Source organism: Pleurodeles waltl, chromosome 1_2, assembly GCF_031143425.1.
Source record: "Pleurodeles waltl isolate 20211129_DDA chromosome 1_2, aPleWal1.hap1.20221129, whole genome shotgun sequence".
NCBI lineage: Eukaryota > Metazoa > Chordata > Amphibia > Caudata > Salamandridae > Pleurodeles > Pleurodeles waltl.
The window spans coordinates 157,861,826-157,887,298 of record NC_090437.1 but is presented as its reverse complement, the minus strand read 5'-3'; the positions used below and the strand labels follow the sequence as shown (position 1 = coordinate 157,887,298).

Genomic DNA, 25,473 nt, shown 5'->3' with positions numbered 1-25,473 from the left:
GAAGGGAGTGAGCCAGAGGATTCTGTTTTTAAAAGGTAGGAAGTTCCTAGGCAGGGGCTTTCCTTTTGATTGTCCAAAATTGCTACTCGAGGAAGGTTGGTTGAAGCCAGATGCAGAGTCCTCACACATCTTTGGGCCCCTGTTTTGGATATTCCTGCTTGCAGTCAGAATCACCACATGCTGCACGAGTTATCAGCTTGCAGAAAGGCGGTGTCTGAGCTATAGCCAGAAGGTTATATTTGAAAGAGAACCACCACAAACCAGTTTTGAAACCTAAACAGTGGATCCACACATTCTGTGTGGAAAATGAGAATGAAAGTGGGTTCCAAACCACCCACATTGTTTCTGTTCTTCTGGACCAAGGAAGGAAGCACTCCAAAATCTACTCTAATAGCTGCAGTGCAACCAGGGCCAATGTGCGCATGACAGCCAGTCTTCCCTGAGGTGGGGGATAATCCATATCATCTGCTCCTTCCTGGAGAAGCTGTGTTTCTGTCTAGAAGTGTGCCTGCCTGCTAAGAAAGGGAAAGAGTGCCTGTCCGTGCAGGAGTCCAAACTGTTCAAGTGGAAACACCCAGCTGTCCCCACAATGTGTGGGACACCCAGATGAAACAGCCTTTACAGCGGGAACATATGAGAGATCTACCTGTGCTGCAAGAGACCAACTACTCTCCCCAAGCATGGTTCTAGAAGAGTGAAGAAGTATTACCCCATATGAACCACTATTTCTACAGAGGACTTGTGCTGCTGCTACTACCACCAGAGTGCGATGCAGTCACTACCAATGAGACACATCTGCCACAGAGACCTCACCTGCCACAAATGTCCAGCCTAGCAGCCACAACTCCTGTAGGCCAGCCCTCTGCCAGTCCTACTGGCCAAGCCAGTGGCTGAAGCAGTTTGTGCCTGCGGTAGAGAAATGTGACCGCCACTAAAGATGCACCAGTGAATGCCATTGCAAACACCAACCAGCGCTAGCTAGGCTGAATCTTTCCCTGACCAAGTAACAGGTAGGCGCAGTTTCCGGGAACAGAGCCTGCAAACAAGAGCAAAGTCAAACTGCACTAAGGATTTATATTTATCTGTAAGACACGTTTGGGTTTAACAATTATGCAAAGTTATCCATCAGGGACAACTGCTTAATAAAATTTGCACCTCAACCTAATTTTGCCTAAAGTCGGCTCATGGGAGGGGACCACCCTGATCATGGGTGTGGGGAAGAGGGAGCACTGTAGAGTGTGGAAGAGGGCATTGGGATGGATGCAGCCTTTCAGTATAAAGCTGGGGGAGATAAGTATCAGAATCAGGGTTTAAACGTATATAATGGTGTACTATTTCACACCACTGTGGTATTCGACATCCTTCCTTAGCTTAAAAAGGAAAAAAAAGGCAAGCACTGGGCTGGAAAGTGACTGAATGGGTCTGCTGATTGATTGCCGAGTTCAGAGTCTTTACTTCCATAATTCCTCCATAAAAATCATTTGACTGCTTGCTCAAGCTACCCTGAGAGTGTTGTGCAGGAAATGTTGTACACTGACCATTTTGCAGAGAACAAGTTGAATGGTATCCAGGATACCAATGGGAAACACACAAACACCACAGTTGGGGTCCAGTAACCCGTCTATCATGTTGCAGACTAAACTGGGCCTGACTGTATATGATACACAAATTAATGAATCTGATGTAAGGCTTGAGGACTCGGTGCAAATCACAGATATATAGTATAATATCCTACGACCTGTGATTAAGCCGAAAATAGAATTGAATATTAAATTTGAAGAGGCCAGGGTCGAATATGAAAGGCTACTCTATAAACCATTCCTTCCATCAGTGAGGAGAACACGCTAGTGTCTCTATAGCACATCACATGGACTATGGAAGAAGTATTTTGTCTCCAGAATGAGGCTCAAAAGCCAAGCAACCTTGAGCATGGGGTGAACAGTTATGAGCCCCACATGGCTATGATAAGCACAACTGTACCAATGTGTTGTCGAGTTCCAGATGGAGGAGACTGTATGTCGTCTTTGTTGGGTTTAAGGAGTCATAAGATGATCTCAGGTGTTAGTCTTTTGCAGACGACACCTTGACGTAAAACTATGCATTGTCTCTGAATTAATGAACTAGGACTGTACGTGCATGGATGGATCCCAAGCAAACTTGTTGATGAAACGGTGACAAGACACCTGAATGAGCGGTTCCTATGAAAAGGAATATTGGTTAGCTGCTGCTAAATTTGGTGTTGTAGGAGCAGGTGAATGGGATGGGTGTTGTAATTAGACCATTTCAAGGAGGGTAATGTCTATTGTACATCCTTTGAAATGGGAGGTGGTGTTGTAAGAAGTGAGCTTCATGGATGTTGTGGGAGTGAAGCAGACGTCCATCATCCTGGTATCTCATTTTCCCACAAGATAGAAGCCACTGATGTATAGTAGGCGTTGATACAGGGACAGATAGTGACGGATGCTCTGAACGGTGTGAAAACCTCTAATAAAATGTCCTTTGCAACGGAGGTGTACAGGCAATATAGAAAGTTAGAGAGGCTTTTAAAAGGAAAAGTTTGATGGGTGTGAGGTGGGGAGGAAAAGGGGATGAATTATTTTATGTGATGTGCTAATAAAAAAATAAAAAAAAGTGGTCACCATCTGGAATGGTACGGTGAAGATTTGCTTCATGTTTGATTTTTGTGCACGCAGAGTTTATGTGATTCAATGTGCTTGTGGAGGCTGAATGGGCAACAATTATTTTGGGGAGGGGGATTAACAATGAGATAGTTGTAGGTTCTTGTGTGTGGACACTAACTCAAATATGTGCAATCAGGGTGGATAAACAGATTGATGCTTAACAGGATGACACTGGCCAGGGGTTCATATGCAAGGTGCAACATGGCTTAAAAAATACACCAAAAGATGAAGCCACGGAAATTGCTACTGGTCTTGATTGACGGTTGCACAAGGTTCCCAAACAGCTGGGATCAGAAGGATATACATATCAGGAATGGTTGCATTAGTGTTGTGAACAACTACTTCCAAAAATGAAAAAATTAATTCCTGTTGTTAAACGCAGTACAGCCAAGTTACTTGTGGAGTCATAATAGCCTTGGGGCTTACCAAGGTCCCTTACACAGACAAGGTGGCTTAAACACGTTGACTCCACCAGAGGGCTCTTGTAAGAATATTCCCAACCTTTCCTCTCTTACCTCTGAGTGACCTAGGTCATGGGGGCCTTCTGCCAAGGTTATTGTCAATTTGTTGTTCATATACCACTGAGCCAGTGCTGTCAAAACACTAACAGACAGAAGGAACGGATTCATACTGGCCAGTCAAGACCACGTGGACCACTTTAAATTGCCCTAACTCAATTACCATAATCAGATACTTCAACATCAAATCCTTATGTGTCACATGCAATGCCTTTCGCAGCACTACACAAATATTCCTCCCTAGATTAACCCAGTTACTCCCCTTTAAGCTCTGTGCTCAGAAAATGCTAAATTATTTTGTCAAAATCTGGTATAACAAATGCGTGATGGATGGCTGATTCGTCCCAGTCCTAGCTGAGAAAATTCAGCAACCGCTTCAAAACTACTGTTGTCTCCAAACATGGAGTGATTTGTGAAACGCAAAGGTGATCGTACCCTAATGTTTCTCATTCTAGTTGCAGGTCCAAAAAGTCAAGCCTATGATGGACACATGCATTTTGTAACTGAGACAGCCACTGCAGCTAGATCTACCGGTGACTACATAACTGAGCAGTCTTAATGGTAATTTCCTGCTCTAGGCCAGCACAACATATGATTCAGCATACGTTTGTGCCCAAAGCTTGTCTCTAGGTCAGTGGCTGATAATGGAGAGCATAGGGCTCATGCTGCCAGACCAACAGAATGAAGCAAATAAGCTGCTGTAACCAGGCTGAACTGTAGTTAGTCCCTTGATCCTTACGCAATGACGAATGGCCTTCAGCCGGAGTCATGGATACACCTGTCATGAATACCCTACTGTTCATGCTTCTGTGTGCAATCACATGAACAACGCACACTCAACTTCGGTGTACATGTGATACTTGACTTACACCTAATCATATTTCTGGGAGTCTCTGGTGCAAAACAGGAGTCTCGATTGGTCATGGAACCTCATCCCGGAGACTTAACAGTTAGAGATCTCCAGTAAGTTGACAGTTCTGACTTGAAAAGCTGTCACATTACTCAAGCATTTATACAAGCTGTCTTAACCTGCTTCCAAACATCTAGCTTTAGAAAGTTTTTCAGAGGTCTTATTTTTGGAACCCCCACCTCCCCACCAACACAAGTGTTTTAATTTAAAGAGTCTGTTCTATACAATTGTTTTGTACCTCAAAGAGAACATTCATAGTGGGGGCAAGGATATTATTACCGTCTTGCGCTGTGACAATGGTGTACAACCAGCAGGTTTCTAGAATTTGCTCATCCAGTAGTCTAGCTATGAATACCCATGTTCTCAGGATTGACACACAGTCAAAACACCTGATTTGGAATTGGATGGTAATGGAAAAGGCTCCGATTTCTAAAGGCAGTGCTAAATCCAATGTTAAAATTTACTTAAATACCAACAAGCAAATTCCAAGCAGTAGGTTCTTCTCTTGCACCCTCACTTAGCCAGAAATCGGAAAGTTTTGCATCAACATTCAAACTATAAGCCAGACACAAAATATTTTAACTGGTTTTCTCATGAGACAATAGTTCCATCAAAAGACATTATACACCAGGCCGAAAATTGATGGAAAAAAACGTTTATAAAATTACAAAAAGCACTGCATGATTTGGTTAGGGAGCGACAGGGCCTCTTAATACATGTTGAAAAAGCTCCAAAATGGATTTGTTGTACGAAACAAAGTTGTATCAAAGAAATCAAATCATATGGGCTTTTAGTAGCTACCTTTTTCAGGACAGTTAAAATTCGGAACTTGGAGCCATGAAGAAAGAGAACCATGAAAGGGCAAACACAGTCTTTGGTGCCCAAAACTGATGTTTAGACTCATTAATTCACACTAGCGGACAGGCAAATTTGATAAACACTAGTAATTCGGGCTATGCGACAATGAAAGAGTTTGAATTCTCTCAAGATTGTTGAAAGGTCTGCAAGACAGGGTTTCCCATGAAAACATTGAGTGCTGTGCAGTTAACATCCCAAGTTGTTATTTTCCCATTTATTTAGAGGTTTGTTTTTCTTTTCTATTGTATGGCTGGGAACAACCCTTGTATCTTGTAGCCTAGATGAAGTTATCTAAAGCAAATTCTTGCTCGAGCATGTGCAATTCACTAGCTGGAAAAATACCTAGTTGTTGTGGACAATTCCTTGTTCAATTTTAGACTCGGGTTGTTCAAACAGAGTAATCTCATTGTTCAAAATTGGAACGGCGCCAAAGAAAATTCTTAGTCTTTTTCTTCAACCTGATTAGTCGGTTTGATCCCATCAAATAGGTTCTTTCAGTTTCCACAGTCAAGGATTCACAACTCCCCGATGAAAAATTAATCTGCGAAGCAATACCTCTATTTGAATAAGGGAAATTTAACAAGGCGTAAAGCTATTATTGCTGTCTTGGAAAAAGTTATTTTATTTGCTGCTTATTTATTTCACTTTCTAGCTGCAGTCCCGTTTTTGTATGCTGCCTTTGGTAAACTCGAGTTCCACTATTTTAATACAAACTCAAGAGGTTTTGTCAGGTTGTGAGGATGGATTCCTAGCACTAATTTTTTTTTTAACGAATCTTGCCTTGCAATCAGATTTAATTTACTTTCGCCGCTACTATGCCCTTCCAAAAAACAAATTTATGAGCAATGCTAAAAGTTGGTGATTTAGTTCCACAACAGTAGAATTAAGGCGAGTAAACAAACACACAAACAACTGAAACAAGTCAACTTAAATAACGTGGTACACATTCATAATAAAGTTTGAAAATGCTAAATACTTTAATGTATTAAAGTAAACACACTATCCAGCTTCACCCTGCCACAGAAATACCTAAGGCGTCCGTGTTCAGCAAAGGATGATGTGAGATACAAGTAAAACGTCTTCTGCTGCAGATATAAAACACCTTCCCAACTCTCTACAGTTCCTTCCTACAATACTGAGGCTTGTTCCAAATGGACAAGTCAGAAGGCCACCTGGGAGAAATGGTACAACTGTCCCCCATTTGTTGTTCTATAAAGGGCTATATGTTTGCTGAAGGATACTTCTGTAACCTCAAGAAGGAACACAAGCATTAGCAAAGAGGCCACATTTTGTTTTTGTATAGCACATGGGCACAGAACACTAAAGGTGCAAAAAGTAGGCACACAGACCAAAAAAATCAGACACCCACCTTCATGAAATGTAAAAGATTTGCAGTCAAACACGGCGATACACTACGCTGTGCAACAGGAGGGGTGCTGGGAAGTGGGATGTGGGCAGGAAGAAATACATCAGTGGGCAAAGGATAACGTGCACCAAGGTAGCACACAAAGACAATCTTGGGGTATCAAAGGGAGCGCACTCCTGGAGCCCACTGGGTGATGCACAGAATACAGATGGGAGTTCGCCATGGGGGTACGGAGTGATGTATAATAAGGGGATATATTAATGTTTCCACTTCACGTGGGCAACTTCGTGCAGTCCTGTGTAGTTGTCTAGCAGGTTGTTGCACACTAGATTTTTCAAGCTAAAACTGATAATGCTAAAATAAACAAGCATGTGTAAAGCCAACAGGTCTGGCACTGGCTTCAAGCAATTTTTGTTTTGTCATGTTTTCGCAAAACATTATTATTTGGGAATATGCCAAACCAGTCCTTAATTTGTAAATCAAAATGTGCCGGTGCCCAAACCTCTCCTGTGAAAAATGCAGCTGCTGCAGGTAAATACGCAAGCACAGAATACTGAGGCAGCCACTACTCTGCCCCTTCAGCTCACGCCTGCAGTTTTCTGCTTTGTCCCTTTGTGACTATTTTCGTTTTTCTCTTCCTCCATCTTTCCCATATGTGTCTTTAAGCTTGCAGTAAATGTTTGACGCACAAAAATATGTGCCGGCCCTCAAACATAGGTGTAGGTGCCCCACACCGGAAACCACTAAGAAAAATAATTGTTACTGGCAAAAAACGTTTTTTGTTTTGCTATTTTTTTGTTTTGTTTTTTAACTACTGGGCTGATGCATTACCCCTTAATACATGCTGGGGTGAGTAGAAGAAAAATGTGAATGGCACCAATCACAAACTAATGGATGAAGCCTGACTGAAACACCATATAAGTAACTGTGTTAATACCCATAACTGTAGTTAAATCAACTAGCACAGACCTAAAAAAGCCAATTACTCTGGCATTGGCTGCAAGTCTCTTGCCTTTAAGAAAGAAAGGCAGAGAAGACAAAGAAAGAAAGGGAAAAGAAAGAAATGAGGATAAAAGAAAGGAGGGAAGAGAAAGGAAGGGAAGAGAAAAGCTATGAGAAAGAAAAAGAAAAAAGGAAAGAAAGGAAGGAAGGAGGCAAGAGAGATGATAAGAGAGAAAGACAAAGAAATACAATAAGAGAAAGAAAGAATGAAAACGAAAAGGGAAAAGAAAAAGTGTAAGAGAAAGGAAATAAATTAGAAAAGAAGAAGGAAATTAGCAAACAAAAAAGGAAGAGTATAGGGTAAGAAAGAAGGAAAGAAAGATCAAATTAAAACGATGATAACAATACAGAACAGTTTCAAACTGACACAATCTGGTCTGGTATGTTGTGAAATTGCAGAAGTCAGAAAAGCAAAACACTTCAAAAGTAACGTACAGCTGTATTGGCAGAAGATGGGATCTGATAAAGATAGAATGTGCCTGAGAAGCTTCTTGCTATCACACCAGGTAGTAAACAGAATGTCACTGAAGGAACTAGCTTGTGTGCTTATGTGCTCCTTCATAGAGAGTAAAATGCAGCCACTTAAAGTAAAGTTAGCAAGTTGCTTAAGTAGGCTGCCCCATGCTATATGATGTGCTGAGTGGAAGCAAAATGTGAATGACAACAGACCAATTGATGGAGAGGTGGTTGAAAGTCCCTATAGGTAACTATATTATACATATATTTTTAGTAAAATCAAAAGGTCTTGCCTAATACCAGGCCTAATAATACAAGACACAGAACACCTCGTTCTGCTGGATAAGCACCAGAAATGACTGAAGGTATCACACGTGGCCTGAGCCACTGCACACTAAGAGAACATATGTCTTAAGTAATATATTAAATCACAAAAGAGAGTACGGGGTTTTGGAATTACAAATGGATTGAAAGTGTGCTAATTGCGTCACTATACCAATCTTAAATCTCGACTAAAGATAAATTGTGGATGGAACGAGGGGTGGTTTGAGGTCTGAAGAGGGGGGATTTCCTTTACGGACTAGGTGGTCTCACACACTATATAGTGTCATGCTTCATCATATGACCACCTAGCCCCACCCAGGTAGGACAATACCACCTGGGCGGACTCAACCTCGCTGTTAAAGGAACAGGAGGGAGTGCGTAAATGAGTTTGATTTCTGGAAAGGAGGGATCCAGCTATGCTATGGGAATAAAAACACCTACTCAGATACCAGGGTGAGTTTAATAGAAGGTTCTGTGTGGTGTGATTAAAAGAAGTGGGAAACCAGTGTGAGAACAATGACTCACAAGGTCACCTATCTAGAGAGAGTAGCCGACATGTTTCTGCCCTTGTCTTTGAGCTATGGAGGGTCTCTGGGCATTCATCAGGGCGTTGGATCCCTGTTGCAGATGCTTATAGCGCTGCAGGTTTAATCGCAGTAGGAAAAAAGGTGGGAAGGGAAGGAAGGGCCTACCTTAACCAAGGGAATACCTGGGGAGGACCCTAACAATAGAGGCTACTAGCCTCTGGTATCCTGGAGAGGGAGCGTCCCCTTATAGTCAGACTTGCATCAAAGGTGGGCGCTCTCTGTGCGCCTAAACCGACCTCTCGCTTGTCCTGGTAGAGAGGTCGGTATAGGCGCACAGAGAGCACCCACCTTTGATGCAAGTCTGACTATAAGGGGACGCTCCCTCTCTAGGATACCAGAGGCTAGTAGCCTCTATTGTTAGGGTCCTCCCCAGGTATTCCCTTGGTTAAGGTAGGCCCTTCCTTCCCTTCCCACCTTTTTTCCTACTGCGATTAAACCTGCAGCGCGCTATAAGCATCTGCAACAGGGATCCAACGCCCTGATGAATGCCCAGAGACCCTCCATAGCTCAAAGACAAGGGCAGAAACATGTTGGCTACTCTCTCTAGATAGGTGACCTTGTGAGTCATTGTTCTCACACTGGTTTCCCACTTCTTTTAATCACACCACACAGAACCTTCTATTAAACTCACCCTGGTATCTGAGTAGGTGTTTTTATTCCCATAGCATAGCTGGATCCCTCCTTTCCAGAAATCAAACTCATTTACGCACTCCCTCCTGTTCCTTTAACAGCGAGGTTGAGTCCGCCCAGGTGGTATTGTCCTACCTGGGTGGGACTAGGTGGTCATATGATGAAGCATGACACTATATAGTGTGTGAGACCACCTAGTCCGTAAAGGAAATCCCCCTCTTCAGACCTCAAACCACCCCTCGTTCCATCCACAATTTATCTTTAGTCGAGATTTAAGATTGGAATAGTGACGCAATTAGCACACTCTCAATCCATTTGTAATTCCAAAACCCCGTACTCTCTTTTGTGATTTAGTATTGTGTTTGGGGAGTCGAGTACGATGGGTGTCTTTTCCCGCTCCCTTAAACTCTCCCGTTGTGTACTAATTAAGTAATATATTCACAAATCCAGTTATGGCGCTCTTCTCGTACATTTAAACAAACATTCTGTATTCACATAGTAATTATATATTAGAAATCATGTTCCGTGCACGCTGACGTAAAGATATTTTTATGTTCTGTTTATAAATAGCACACCACAAATGGCTGCACTATCCAAGATTTTCCTTTCCCACCGGCCCTTTACTTTGTGTTGCAAAATAATAGATATCCGATGCAACAAGCCTCTACACAACGCACAAGTCACAGTCAAACGGGTACTTGGCCAGCCGAGGACAGCAAACAACCTGGCTTCAAAAGCGCCGCTTTCAAGATAACTTCCTTCCTATCAGTGTCAAGCCAATAAAAACACCATGTAGTGCATGGAGAACGTGGCGAAGAAACAAAAATTAATTCCAGTTCAACTAATAACAATGCCATCATTTAACAATAATACACCACCTGTGATTGTGGTTGTACTATGCACACAAGAAACTAGGATTCTAGGTCAAACCTAGTAAGGAAAAAAAAAAAATCACAAAGGCATTCCTTTTAGTCACTCACTATGGTTTTCACGTATGTGGGATCAAATAATAAGAAGCATATTAGCAGAAGGGAACATTAAACATGGTCAAGTCTTTAGGTTTATTCGAAAAACCAAGAGAACAGAAGGCCTTCAGACCCTCTGGGAGTCGTTAAACAACACAGAAACCACCAGATCCACTGATATTTTAATCGGAGGAGAGAATTTGGGATTTCCAAGTTAAGAGACTGAAAACAAGCTTTTTACTGTTGTCCTGTGGATAAATCTGCCTTCAGGTCACCTAATCCCTTACTTTTGATATATCAAGTTATTTTTGAAGGCTTTCCCCAATTGATGCAAAAGTAGGTATGCTTTTATCAACACACCGTGGTGGGACAATGCATCTCCTGACCATGTTAATGAACAGTAGTCCTGGCATTTTAGAGTCAATTATAAAATATTACTCATTCCAGATTTCCAAAATGCAATTATATGACAACAAAATTACTTTACCTGGTGAATCATATGCAAGAAAAGGAAGAAAACGCTCTACTCACTATGAACAGCTAAGAAATACGCTAAACAAACCAAAACAAAAACTTCAAGTGGTCTGCAGCACTGCCGAAAATTCAGGACCATTCTTCGAAAGGCTCATTTTCTCTGCAAGGTTGTATTCAATAAGCATTTCACCAAAGCATGGACATTGTAAAGGCCAAGAAACTCAAGGTCTTTTTCACACACATCTGTGCATGTTGTTTAAAGCCCAATTTAGCAATCCCATGCCCCTCTCTGCCACTGTTAAGACAGAAATCATTTGTTTAATAATTCTGGAAAATGTTGCAATACTTTTCTTTAACTATGAAGGCATACATATGTGCGGTCGAGTGTTCTCCAGACCCCAGATACTCTAACAAGCCATAGATGGTGTTGAACCCTTTACAGCAAAATCCGGACCTTAGACCAAAGACATGTGGCAACTTTTCCAGCATAAGAGGACATAAAAATGAAATCTTAAATGAATGCGTGAATCCTGAAGGCATGCAGTCATGGAGGCAGGTTGTCAAAGTCATTTTTACTGCAATCTTTAAATGCTCCTGGAGTTTTCCGTGCAGCACCAAACAGCCCCATAGCACAGTACTGGTTTTAACATAAAGCATGATCTACTCGAGTACAATTCGGGGAACCCTAATTAAACTAATAGGGTTGGGCGGATTTCCGCAGAGTTGCAAGAAAACTTCTCAAGATTCCACAGAGTTCCGCAAATGGGCAGAAATCGTCATGTTACACTGCTCGTCCTGATTTTTAGCACCGTGAGCTCACTGAGCACTGAAAATTCAGTGCGAACGGCACCATGTGGTGTGCCAAAGGGCACTGCTTCCCAAGTTGGTTTGGCTGCCACTTGAGTAGATTTTCTACTCGAGCAGCAGCCTTCTCACCACAAACAGACTACCCGCGACAACCTACACTGGGAAATTCTCACTGGGTGCCCGTCTAACACCCATAAATCATGTTAGAGGACACCAATTCTTGCTCGCCAACTTTGTGATGGCGAGCCGCATGCAGGAAAAAATGCTGCCACGGGGCGGTTGGCAGAATTTGCCCGGAACTCGGGCCAAAATTGGGCCAACTCCGCTGACAGGAGAATTCATCACCCAATCATCAAAACTGATGGGGAACATGCGAGTAGGCAAACACACCTAGTGTAGAATTCTAAATAGAAACCAGCATAATACAGAAGTGTTCTCATATAACGATCTAAGTTGCGATTCATACCAAGCACACAGATTGCAGTGCAGGTGTACCAAGGCTCAGCAAAATACTCCATGCTATGCTTCACAACAAGAATGAAGCCCTAGGACGGGCATGCCTTGTCCCATCTTTGTCATGAACTTTCATAACAGCAGACAACTAGGAGTGTGCGAAATTCACATAAACTTGCTTTTTCGTGATTAAGCAATTTTTGGGAACAATTATACAAAATTACACATTTATGCAACATGCAATTCCTTCGTTCAGCGCAACAGTTTAAAATGAAATGTGCCCATGTGTCATTTCATGCCAACAATATAGTAAGAAAAACGCAATTACCTCAAAATACTACTGCTTGCATTCCGGCTATAAGTGCTGCCATCCTGCTGCAAGTGACAACATAATTATGCAACTTGGAGTAAATTTGGGAGTTTCACATTAACAAGCATAATGCAAGGTTCCCAAAATTATGCCAACGCGATTTAAATTTCACTTTGGCCTACACACAACTCCATTAAATGTTCTCCACTTAGCTGCAAGACAAAACCACTCATTCAAGAAAGGTATGGTGATTTTAGGGCACGATATTCTTAGTTTGACTTGTGTGGTCCTTGTGTCAGATGCCAAAGGTAAATTGGACATAAGGGTAGTGCCCGATACATCTTTAACTTACATGTCAACACTAACGTCTTCGAATAGCGTCTTATAAGGAACATGTACTAGCGGTCAATTCACTTAACTATTCTCCATGTTAAGTCATGCGTCCCTATCGGTGTCTTGGCTATTAATAAGTCTTATAAGTCTTTCTGCATGTAGCCAGCGTTAGAAAGTGAATCAGTAAACTCCCCATTTAGCCTAGTTGTGAATCTGAACTTTTCACACTCCTGTACCGTGCCTCAGATTCGGAAGTCTTTTTTTTTTTTTTTTTTTGCTGTGCGCCATGACACTTCTCACTGAATGTACATTAAGCATGGCCACCAGTGTGTTCATTGACACTGGATTATGTACACCTGCTGCTTGTAGGCAATTAAGTTACAAGGCTGCCCTGGTGTTCAGGAAGTCTATAAATTACATGGTTTACCACGAGAACCAAGACAACGCCGATATCTATGCACAAAAAGTGTTAGAATCAGCCTTGTCGTTGTAGGTAGATTTTCCTTTTATCAATCAGTGTCATCACCTCCATGAAAAAAAACATAAGAACGCATTATTTCTACCAACTTAAACCATAAAAAATGCTTTTTCTAGCTCGTCTTGTTCACATCGCCCCTCGTTTTAAATCCTCTTTTCCGTAGCTTCCTTACTCAAAATGTTACAATTTTGCAGATGTCCATTTTGTCGACGACATCCAATTACTTCCTCAAATTAACAGAGCAGAATTTTTAAAATGCCTTGTGGGTAATGTAGTGAATGAGCCCCCTGAACTGCGATGAGACTGAAGATAGATGAGCTGGGCGCTTACCCGGGAGATACCCGGGCAGGCATGGACATGGGTCAAGACTCGATAGGCCTTAATAGCTTCTCAAATATTCAAATTAAATAACTAGCATGGCTGAAACAAGAGAATGCGTCTCATCTGTTAAAAGGCTGGGACAAAGGGTGATAACATCTTGATATTGGACAGCTGAATGGTTAGGGAAAGCAGAGTGTCAGAAGGTACGATTCTATGACTGCAAAACGTTGACAAGTAAGAGAATTTACTGAGGCACATTGTCAGCCACTCAAGGTGCACCCTGGGAAAATACGGAAACCAATGAACGGAATGAGCTGCAAGCAGCTGACAGGCAGCGAGTCTTGCTTACTCAAGCCCTGCCCTCCACGGTGAACAAGGAGTGGCTGTCGGGCAGCAAACATCTCTTATGTTCGGCTTGTGACAGCACCCGACTCCGGGAGTCCAACAGCACTTTTATGTAGGATTTCTTTCAAAAGACGGTTCTGTTTTACATTACTTGAGTAATCACTAACGAAATAAGACATCTACTTTGAGCAGACCACTAAGCAGTGCTTCTTTGACGTGTACAATACATTCCACTTCAGTTACGAGTTACAAAAGAGAACAGTTGCTTCAAGGTTCCCAAAATATCAATGGTTTCATGCAAGCTTCAAGAATACAGCCGCATGAAAAGATGAACCTTACGCTGCAGGTTAGACGGCGGCTCTCATTAGCAGTCACCAGCGGTTTGCATGCCTATTAATGCTTTACCACTCGTTTTTAAATTCTTCTTCGTGTTAAGTTCTAACGTTATAAAATCTGATCACATATGGTCGTTTGGAAGTTCAATAAAAAGGCAGTGTTTCTGCACTGGACTCGGGCAGACTGTTCGCAGAATGAAATGCTTCTGTGCGTTTTCCTACAGAGGCAGAGGAAAGCTAACACTGCCACAGATATCTCTGCTGTCAAACGAGAATGCACCCGCCACCCCTGGTAACGAGTGCGTAGACCCAGAGCACTACAGGAAGACAACAAAATATAAAGGCAAAGGCTGAAAAAGCAATGTTGCAAAGGGCGGGCATAACACAAATCATAGCAGTGAATTACAATGCCATTTAGGAGTTGCACGTGAGCGCAAGATGTGGCAGTGACGCCACGGGTGCCGATGAGAGATGCTGCAGCAGGTGGGGGAGGAGCGGATGGGGACAGAGAGAAGGGGCAGCCATGGTTGACATTTCCACCATACCTTCATGGGTAGGCTCGGGGTCGGGAGTGAGCGAGATGTCGTCCAGCTCGCGGAGACACAGCCATTCCCCGTCCATCGACACCCGGAATTTGCACAGATAGATTGTCTCCATTGCCGCCTGCGTGATCTTGTCTGTCGTGGGGGTAGGCATGTCACTTTGAGGCGTCAGGGCAGACATGATGACTCAGCTGGCACAACAAGAAAACAGAATCCTAAAGAGAAGCCTTCAAAAGCAGGACAGGAAAAAATACAACGCACAAATACCTCACCGTGTAGGCTAAGGACAAATGAATATCTTTGGAAAAGGGTTTTTGAATATCAAAGGCCACTGGCGGTCATCCCTTCTCGTCGTTAAAATCGCACACGCCTTTCACCAGCCGTACAACAAGCTATTCATCCCCATCTAGCGCCATAAAGCAAACCTGTCTCCCGGACGATGGGCTCTGCCTCAAGACTAAAGAGCCTGCTGGCTGCTGAAGAAAAACTGGAAACAAAAAGGGTGGAAAAAGAAAAAAGGATTCCAGTGGTGCTGAAATGGCAAGCAGTTGGTCCTCGCATCAGCCCGGACACCAAGTGCTGGAAGGATTGGCGGTGCGCAGTAAGCAGGGTGTTGACCAAAATGGCTGACTAATGAACTGAAATAAAAATTCACACTCATGTGACCAGCTGCTCCCAGCGTAAGCAATTCCCAGGATGCTGTATGGATGCTGCTGATGCAGGGAGAGCGATTAAGCTGATCCGCCCCCCCCCCCCCTTCACCGTCTCCCCGCCTCTGCTCAGGCTGAGCTAGTAGAATTGCCTCGAACAGGCATGACACAATGTACCTGCGCTCATCCATCCTCATGCGGAAACAAAGACCCCTGGATACGAAATGTTGATAGCAGTCTTCTACAGTACACATTTCAACAGAGCATACTGTGTGTACGTTTATGTCGTGTGTGTTTATTAGGAGTTTTCCTGATCATCTGTATATTTTTTTTGTAACGTTTTATTTTCCACCCTTTCAAAATGCATTCTGGTATTTGAAGTCCACACACGAAAAAGAGCATTCGTACCTCCAGGACCTCTCCCCCCCTTTTTTTATAAAGGGTACCAGGACATTGCTTATATTGCAGTGTCTGTATAGCACTTACTACCCCTACGTGGGGCGCTGAACCGCTTACACAGATGAGTACGCAAGCTAAACGCGAGTGGCTGGAAGGGTTTTTTCCCCATACTATGTGGCAATTGTTTTCATGTCATGCATGATGACCACTGATGTGCTGTTATCGTGTTATGGGACAGAGCGACAGACACTGTGATGGGCGAGGGCATGTGAGAGACAGGTACGCAACTTATAATGCTATGGGAACTAAAATATATGGGCAGCTACACAACACCAGCCTAACCATAGAAGCAGTAGGATGTTGTGAGAGTATGCATCAAAAAACGGTGTTAAGCAGAAATGGCCCACTGATCTGTATGGAAACATGTACCAGGCACAGATGGTGTCGAATGAGTAAAATGATGCCATAAAGAGCCAGAATGGGAATTGGTCACACGATCAGTAGCCATAAGCCTTTTATGTTTGTCTTTATAAAGGCAAAGAAGGATACTGCCTGCAGCTAAATAAATGCACCCAATGAACGAGGCAGGAAGTGGAAAAGCAATAAACATTCAAACCTGAGCAAAAACTGTAAATCTTTAAAAGGCTCAGGTTCCACCTACCACTGCTAGGTTGAAGGAACCCTAAACTTTGAGCTGGATTTTTTTTACCCAAACCCCTCAAGCTCCAGAAGGCTCCCAAAGGAAGGTAAGCCCTGGCTGGGTCACGCCTCAGACCCTAGCCAGACTGGCACCCTGCAGATGTGAGCATGAGACGAAGCACTTGGTAGGTTGCTGTCTTGATAGGGCAAGAGCAAATAAGCAACATGTAAAGAGAACAAAGGAGGCGTACAACCACACCAGGAGTGATCTGCGGCAGAAACCTAAGCCTCCGAGCAAACACAATGAAACATCATACTGGAACATGTGAAAAACACAGGTGTAGCTCAAACAAACAGAACCATACTGAGGTGTACACTGTCGCAACGCATTTCATGAGGATCCCATTCAAAACAGTGTCTGTAGAATTTAAAGTTGCAGGTCCACATCGAGGGCGGGCACAGTCTTGCCTTTTTACTACAGTTACTCCAAGTGTATTTAATACACTACTCCCACAAGGAGTAATGAGTACCACTCTGTTCAGCAAGTAATGTTAACGGACAACTCTGCCAGTGGAGAATCCCAGCTCAGCACACGCTGCATACTGGATCAGGGATACACATATAACATGGCACATGCACATACATAGCAAAGCACAGGGCAGAATCTTTGTGGAACAAGCATGCTCCTCCTAGGATTATTCAGAAGCCTCAGTAGAAATGTCAATGACACTGCTTTAGGATTTATATTCAATTCAGTCGGAACACTAACACTTTCTACGGCAATTTTTCCAAAACATTATCAACTGAGTAAGTAACCTGGGCCAACACAGAAAACATCAGACGTATAAGACCTTTTAATCAGTGATTCACTAATGCTGGAATCATTAAAAACTATGCACCAGACATAAATGATACAATCGTAGCAACCTTGCTATAATATTTCTAGCTCTCAGATGGCAAAGGCTCTCACTCTAGGTCAGTCTGGAGAAAGCATGCTGAAGCCTCAACTAATCAATTTTCAGTCACAAGCGTAAAAAAGTTAAAAAAAAAAAAAAAAAAAAAAAAAACTTCTGATCTAATGCCTCTATATTTGCATCATATCATTAGTGATTGCCCATGGGTCACAGAAAATTTAACCACGTCCACCTAACCATTGTACTACTTGGGCAAGTTGCAGTCCTCTGTTACCCTGCCCGATCGATGTATTGGAACACGCAGGCTACACGCCTCCTGCATTTACAAAATGTACTAGATGTAAGAAACTGGGTTATTAGTTGAGGGACATAAGAACCCACCTCAAGTAATAAATACAGCTCTTGTTCAGGGTGAACCACTAAGTCCCTAAAAAAACACCCTGAGCTCACCCCCCTGGTAGCAATGGCACAAGCTGAAATATGGAGGCAACGTGTATTATGCAGTATGTAAACAGCAATGGCGTCAAAATCCATAACAATACAAAATGAGTGAGAAAGAGTGCAAACTAATAAACAAATAGACAGCAAAAATAAAAAAATACAATAAGGGGAGCCAGAGACACAACTTTTAAAAAATTTCAGTAGCAATAGCGCCATGAAGCAGAAAATTCCAATGATAGTCAGTAGTCTCAGAAGAGCGGGACCTAGGCACAATTTTACACCAACACAATCGAGCAAAACTCAGATATACTAACCAGGTTCATCCTAGTCAAAAATGTTACCTTCTCACTTCAATACTTTAAGTCCAAATGCGCTACAGGAGTATACTTCTAAAGCCTCCTAATGATCTCAGGGGAGGCACTTAAGAGACTCGCATGGTGGCAAGTAGAGGGCAACAGGCGAGTCCAGTCCAGGGGCTACTGGTCAACTGGGCAGTTTCAGGAAAAGGCCTCTTGTAGCTTGTTGTGCCCCTGTGGCTTTAACAGGAGTTCAGCATTATGATCCTCCAAGTCCACTTCTTTGTCCTGGGGAAAGCAGGTCCAGTCTTCACAGCTCTTCTCAGGTCACAAACAGCTGGTCCAGTCCTCTTCTGTTCTTCTAAGGTCCAGAAAGTGTTCTGAAGTTGGTGCCTGGAGATAACATTTATACTTGGCACAAGCTAGTGGGTAGGAATAACCTGGGGACACACCCTAACCAATGGGGTAAGGGTTACCTGGACTAACCCTACCCACATGAAGCATTCCCAAGATGGCAGTATTCTGTGGCAACACAACACTTAGGCTATGAAGGTTGAGGTGTGCATCTATGGTAATCCTAGTGTCCTCCCATATCCAACACCAAAATCCAGTTTGAGGCAGCCCCTCTACCAACAACCACCTAAAAAACAGAAGTCTAGCAGAACAAAAGTAGAGTTTTCAGTAACCAGACGGACTGTTTTACTATTCCACTTCCCTTCTTTGAAGTGTGCCCCAAGTATTCTATGTAAACGCTGCAAACCTGTCAAACAGGCTATGACATTGTAATGTCAAAAAGACATTCACTGCCTGGCTGGAGGGATAAAAGAAGGACCCTACCAAAATATCAGCTAGCACATGCCTGTGACAGGAGGAGTCTGTAAAGTGTGTCCCAAGTGTCATATCAAAATCCCAAGAGACCCATCACGTAGGATTTGACATTTACGTGCCAAAAGGGATCTTCACAGCCCCACCTTGCTAATTCAATCAGGTTCAGAAGGGTCACCACTGCCCATTTACATAAGTGTATTGTTTGCTCCTGCGAGTCACTTCACATCAGTTCACACCTATATGAATGATAATTATTGGCTGCTAGAAGTGGGAGAACAAATGCAAAGGGGCCTCCAGACACTTTAGGCAGGGAAAATGTAACTTTCTGAAAGTTTTGCTTAATTGATATTACACTCTTGATTTTACCATTAACTTGTATTTCAAACTTCATCCAAACCAACATCAATATTAAAGGTAATAATGTGACCCAGAGATTTCCTTGCAACAGTGAAAATATTTTTTACGGCTTTTACACTGAAAGGACATGCAACAATAAACAACTGCATGCCCCACTTTTAAATACCATGCACCCTGCCTGATGAGCATCAAGGTCTCCTTAGGGTGATACATAGATATTTAAAGGGAAGGTTTAGACCTATCAAAAGGGATTATTCCGGCAGCTCAAATGCAATTCAAAACTGCACAGCCAGGCTAAACCTGTGGTCATGTTTACACAGCTACTGCGGTTGCTGGTACAATGCGTGCTGCAGTCTACTTATAGCATTTAATTTACAGGCCTTAGGTACAAATGTGTACCATATACTAGGGACTTACTGGATAGTTAAATCTGCCAATCAGTGGTATGCATCAATTCCATCATGTTAGAGGGAGTAAAATGCACAGATTTCTAAAGCCAGCAAAAACAGTCAAGGTAAAAATCTGGAGTCGCATCAAGAAAAAGATGGTCATTTCCAACACCATCTAATGCCTCTGTGCCTAGAAACAACACAGTTCTGCAAAGCGTGCAAACTAGCAAAATAAAACAAACAAACTTAAGTCCACACTCCTCCACCTAAATACTATGCTTCCTACCCAATACAGTCACTACTGCAGCTCAGGTTACCTTTAGAGTCTTTGTGTCCACATCGTCCACATCAGTGGTGACTGGAGGTCTTGTTATCAGTGCCTTTGCAGGACACAGTTCAAGTATATCAAACGATTGTTAAGGCCAGAGAAGATTATTTGAAGTAAGGGGGGGTGTGGTGGTATGGTGAGTTAGCACAAACTATGAAGTATCATGTAGGTATCAATCTGTAGAAGCTTATAGCTAGAAAAGTGGCATTTGCTGGAATTTCCCAGTGGTGGGTGTATCCACTGCACTGGGACATCCAGTGAAATGCTAGAGTTCGCCAGTTCCCCATGGGATCTGAAACTTAGGGTTAGGGGCCAAACGCAAGTAGATGACAGACTTTAGAGTTGTAAGTACTAAAGACATGATTAGAACAATGTCAGAATGAGGACTAACTGGTTCCTGCCAAAAAGGCTAGACTCCATGTCAGAAGTCTGGATGCACAAAGCTTGCTGGAGACCTTTGGGAATGCAGTAGGAAGATACTGGGTAGTTAAAGTGTACTGGCTGGGTTGAAAACGGTACAAGCTCATAAGGCAAAACAATTCTGCAGCTATGCAACAGAGGCTGTGCTTACCTTTGTCTGTTTTGCTCAGTAATCTAGGCTGCAAGCTTGAGTGATCCTTGGGAGGTTTGGTTTCGTCCTCCACATAGATTATCTAATTAGTTGAGACTTGCGTAGATGCTCTCCGGATCAAAACAGCCTGCCTCATTGGTGGAAAAATCCAGATTCTCTTATTTTGAAGAGGGGGGGAGGTAGGGGTGCACTCTCCAAAGGTCATGCGGGCATCGTTTCTTACAAGAGTACAGCCTATGTCAGCAACCTGTGTAGGAGAACTGTAAGCCAGCAGAGGACAACTTACTGGAAACAATATGATTGGTGCACCGAGCCCCATGGAAGCCCAAATGAACTACAACTCACTGAACCAGGGATTGACTGTTCTTGCCACTTTTGATTAAGCAAACTAAACATCAGTATTTTAAAGGTTCAAGCAAACCCAGAGAAGCACATCTCCCAGTTTGTCCTCTAGTTTCTTTGAGCTTGTACAGCAGTCTGGTCAAGGTAACATATTTTAATTGGTGAACTGTGTGCATGTTGATTGCCCTCAAATGAAATCCAGCAAAAGGCTATAGTTCCTAGATAACTGTAAGCAATTCTTGAAAAGTGGCGGTACTGGAGCAAATGAAGAGAACAGAAAGACTCCCCCCACCAAACTGGTGATAAGAAGTTTGATTTTAATTTTAGCAGGGGGGGGGGGGGCGTGGGTTTTGAGGGGTTTATCACATATGGACACAAGACAATCTTCAGGTAGAAACCATCTTGTGCATCCATGCCCACAGTAGTCTAAAAAGACACCATTGTGACTCTTACCTTATGGAACACAAGGAAGTACACAAAGCATATACACCCTATTTAAATACATGTATAGGCATGGGAATTGTACAGTGGAAAGACTCCCAGGCAGGGCTAAATGTAAAAAAGAGCCTTAGTTCCCTGAACGATGATCAAGCGGTCACTACTGCCGCACAGCCTGAAATGATGGGGGCAGCAGCTCCTCTCACTCAGGTTTTAGGTTAACTTTGGGTCACTCCTTTTCAGCAGAGCTAGGATTTTTTTGACAAACAGTAGAGCAAAAACGTGGTGCACCTCCAGCGTACGTGCAAACAGTTAATTCACTGCAAGTTAAACTTTGGTGCAGTTCAGAAAAAAAGTTGAGGGCAACACACCTTTGCCAAAGCATGCAGCGATAGAAATGTTCTCCCAACATATATTTTTAATCCGAGCCTGCAGTATTCATTTAAACTAACAGAATGGGAGGGAATGGCAAGTCACTAAATGGAACAATTAGACAGCCTGTGCACTTCCTAAACCAGGACATAAAATACTGACAAGTGGTTCTGCTCCTGAGATGAAATGATCCTACCACAGCATTCTGCTCATTTCCAAATATAACCTCTAAATGAATCTTGGATTGCTGACTGGAAAGCATTAAACCAAGCCTCCAAAATACAGTGTTTCCTCTCACTAGGAGGCAAGAAGCCATAAGCCCTATTCCCCTGGAACGACTAATTTAAGAATAGAAGACTAGATCTCCTCTGGTGAGAGCCTTGAAAAACACAAGGTTACTTTAGTAAATATCTCATAACTATGCAAAAATGATGAATCTCCTTTGTGACAGGAATGCACAGAAACCCGAGAGACACCTACTGAAGTAGGATAAATAACAAAAGAACCAAACTGGGATCTGTTCCCAGGTGAACCATAATCCATGACTGTAACATGGCCGCTTCCTGCCAGCTACATGGTTTGCAGGAGAAGATAAAGCCAAGATATTTTAGATTAGCGTATGGATGACAGGGGAAATAGTGTTTTGTTAGGGAATCTGAGGAGCGCTGAGCTGTAATCTGAACATTTTTTTTCCTTTTTAAGAGCAGTAATTCATCACCTTAGGGGATTGTTTTTTGGTACACTAGGAGTGTATGTACCACAGAAGGTCATAAACCGCAGAACGCCATACATTTGTGGTCATGATCATGAAATCTACCGCGGTGACCCTCTGTGCATCTGCTACTACTCCCACTTCCCATGTGGAGCCAGTGGGTGTAGCAAGTCATTGCAATCATGCCCATTCTGTGGCTTTGCAACACAAAGAAGGACACAGCTACTCAAGCAGCCAGGTATCCAAAAGAGCAGAGCGGCCCATGGTACACAGAGCAAACAATGTCTCAGAAACACATGCCTCTTTCAGCAGATGCCCATCCAAGAAGAGGCCTCTCCTGCTCAGAAGCAGCAACCCTGTCGGAGTATTCCATAGTGAACCAAAAAGAGGCACCGAATGGACGAACCATCTCCAGATGAGACACAGATTTCATCATAGTCAGATGGCAGCAGAACCAAGTGGGGCACTCAATGTGGAGCATCATCTACAGAAGGCAACTGGTTCGAATAGAAGCTCAGCCTTCACATCAACTTTGTGGAACTTCTCTTAGGATCCTTAGGATGGTCAAGTGTTGGACCAGGTAAAAAGCAAAATGTTATGTACTATTCAAGATGGACAACATTTCGGTTGTACACTACAAAAACACCTGGGGTGAATGAAGTCAAAGATCCAGACAGAGATACCTATGGATTTCTGGCACTTTTGCCTGGGCAACCAGGTCGTGATGACAGCAGAACTCCTTTCAGGTATAAAAATATGGTGGTAGACTGGCCCTCCAGATACTGTTAAAAGGTGATTAAATTATCTATGGCCTGTTGCTCCATGAAGTGTGTTTCATGCATTTCCATGGGCCAGTGCCTTAAATGCCTTAACTGCTTTTTTATTTATAATTTTCCAGGTACAATAACCAACCAACATACAGCGCCAGTAGTGCCAAGCAGAATACTGCAGCTCATTACAAATATAACCTCACATTTGTTAACATAATCAGTACAGTACAGCACAGGGTCATGTTTCGACAGTGACAGAAGTGGATACAAGTCCTGGGGTGTCAGATAGAAGCAGGAGAAGACAGGTAGTGAAGGGGCTCCATGTGTCATTTGGTCAGGATGCCAAGGGAGGATCATCAGCAGTGTTCCTGCTGATCTCGGCAATATGACATAACCCCCAACCAATGTTGGCATGTAGGGGTCGCTTTCCCACCCCAGTGCATTGAAAGTCTCCTATTTGCATGGAGGAGAGTCAATGCCACTAATCTACGGGTAGACAGCTGTAAGGATTTAACAAGTTCCAATGAATACATTTGGGGAGTTTCTTCTACACGCTCTAATATTATTTCTCTTAGTGTTCTTGTCACATATCCCCTATAGCATCGGATTGTGGGACAGCACCATACTAAGTGCATAAAATCAGCAGCAAGTGCATCACATCTGAAGCAGCCCACTCCTTTCTGAAGACCAAACTGGTACAATTTCGCTGGTATGTAGTATAGGCGATGAAGGTACTTAAAATGAATAATTCTGAGATTACAATTGTGTTGCTTGTAAGGTTTGCAGCGCCCCTACAGCCCACAGCTCTAACGGGAACTGTGGTTATAGGGAGCAAAGAGCTTCGCTAAGCCTATTATACTTGAAAGTGAGCATTGGGGGCGGGCGATCATTCTGTTGTAATTCTATAGGAGAAACAAATGTCTACGGGGATATACATCCTCCAATGTTTTGAGGCCTACTTCCCTCAGCACAGCCAGTGCCCCTGGTTCTTGCATCACTGATATTTCTGGGTGGTAGAGGAGTGGCATTGCTGGCGCATAAAGTGGCTCTACTGCTGCACGTTTGCCCAGATTTTCCATGCCTGTGTAGTGCAACGTATTGGATTAATTTCAGTGAGTGGGATGTTCATGCGCGTGTGTGGTATAATTGCTTTGAGAGGAAAGGGATAAGCATCATCACTTTCTATTGCCACATGTGGAGTATATTTCGGCGAATAAAGCCAATAGTGTGCAAAGTGAGCTTGGGCACAGAAGTAATACAACTGTAGATCAGGGGCACTAATCCACTCTGGTTATATTGGAGGGCAAGTGTTTCCCAGCTTACTGTAGGTTGTTTGCCAGCCAATGCCAGTCGGAGTAAGATTGAACATATAGTCTGAAAAAAAGGCCAGAGTTAAAACTATAGGGATATTTAGGAAGAGGTATGAAAATGATAGTGGTGCCAAAATGTTTATAAGTGCAATTCTATCTGCAAATGATAGATGGAGCTGGGTCCACCTTACCACCTAATCCTCAAGCCTAGAAATAGGGGTGCCATAATTATATCTTAGAACTACCTCTGGGTCTCTGTGCATCCACACACCCAAGTATTTAACAGGTTCATCACACCATTTAAGAAGAAACTCCAGTGCACCAGGTCTGATGCTTTGCGTTAAAGGGAGAATCACAAACTTAGGTCAAATAATGCATAATCCTGAGTGCCATGCATGTTATACAGATTCGCATATAAGAGGTGTCAAATTTTCGTTGGGGTTTCCGACAGAACCATGTAATCGGCGTATAAGGAAATAGCCAGTGGTCTCTGACGCATACCCATGTCTCAGCAGTATCACCCATGTCAAGGGTTCTAATGCGACCACAAAGAGGAAGTGTCGATAAAGGCCACCCTTGCAGTGTCCCCCTGCTAATGGCAAAGGCATCAGAGATATGCCTGTTTACTCTTGCTCTCGCTGTGGGAGCGGTATATAATAGTCATATTCAGTGCAAAAATGACTGCGGGAGACCCATGCGCTGCAGCACTCCAAACATATATGCCCATTGTATGTAATCAAAGCCCTTGATGGCATCTAAGGGAACCGCCTCAGCCGCAAGTCCGGGATCAAGATAATGGTACAGCACAGAGTATGTAAATTTTGAGCAGTTAACCACACTGGTATAAACCATGATTGATCTGGTAATACTACATTTGGAAGTAGGGGGTCACAACCTGGTAGCCAAGATGTTTGCCAATTTTTTAGCATCCATATTAATGAGGGATAGTGGTCTATATGACTCACAGTTTTCTGGGTATTTATCAGGCTTCAATAATATTGTTATAAGGGCCTCTTTCAATG

The 25,473-nt window shown here is 43.0% G+C and overlaps 1 protein-coding gene across 14 annotated transcripts in view; it reads right to left on the bottom strand.

Annotated features, from left to right (window-relative positions):
• The window catches only part of RUFY3 (RUN and FYVE domain containing 3), a 341,239-nt gene that overhangs the window by 258,998 nt on the left and 56,768 nt on the right, over positions 1-25,473 (bottom strand). For 2 of the 14 annotated variants that reach the window (XM_069236854.1, XM_069236857.1), the window contains exon 1: positions 14,699-15,330. The exons of 7 other annotated variants lie outside the window; for them this stretch is intronic. In XM_069236854.1, coding sequence (XP_069092955.1) covers positions 14,699-14,876 — 178 coding nt within the window. In that variant the 5' untranslated portion in view covers positions 14,877-15,330. Of the gene's footprint in view, positions 1-14,698; positions 15,429-25,473 lie in introns of those variants that run through there. 5 more of the 14 variants (XM_069236864.1, XM_069236862.1, XM_069236855.1 and 2 more) reach the window with 5 other exon arrangements.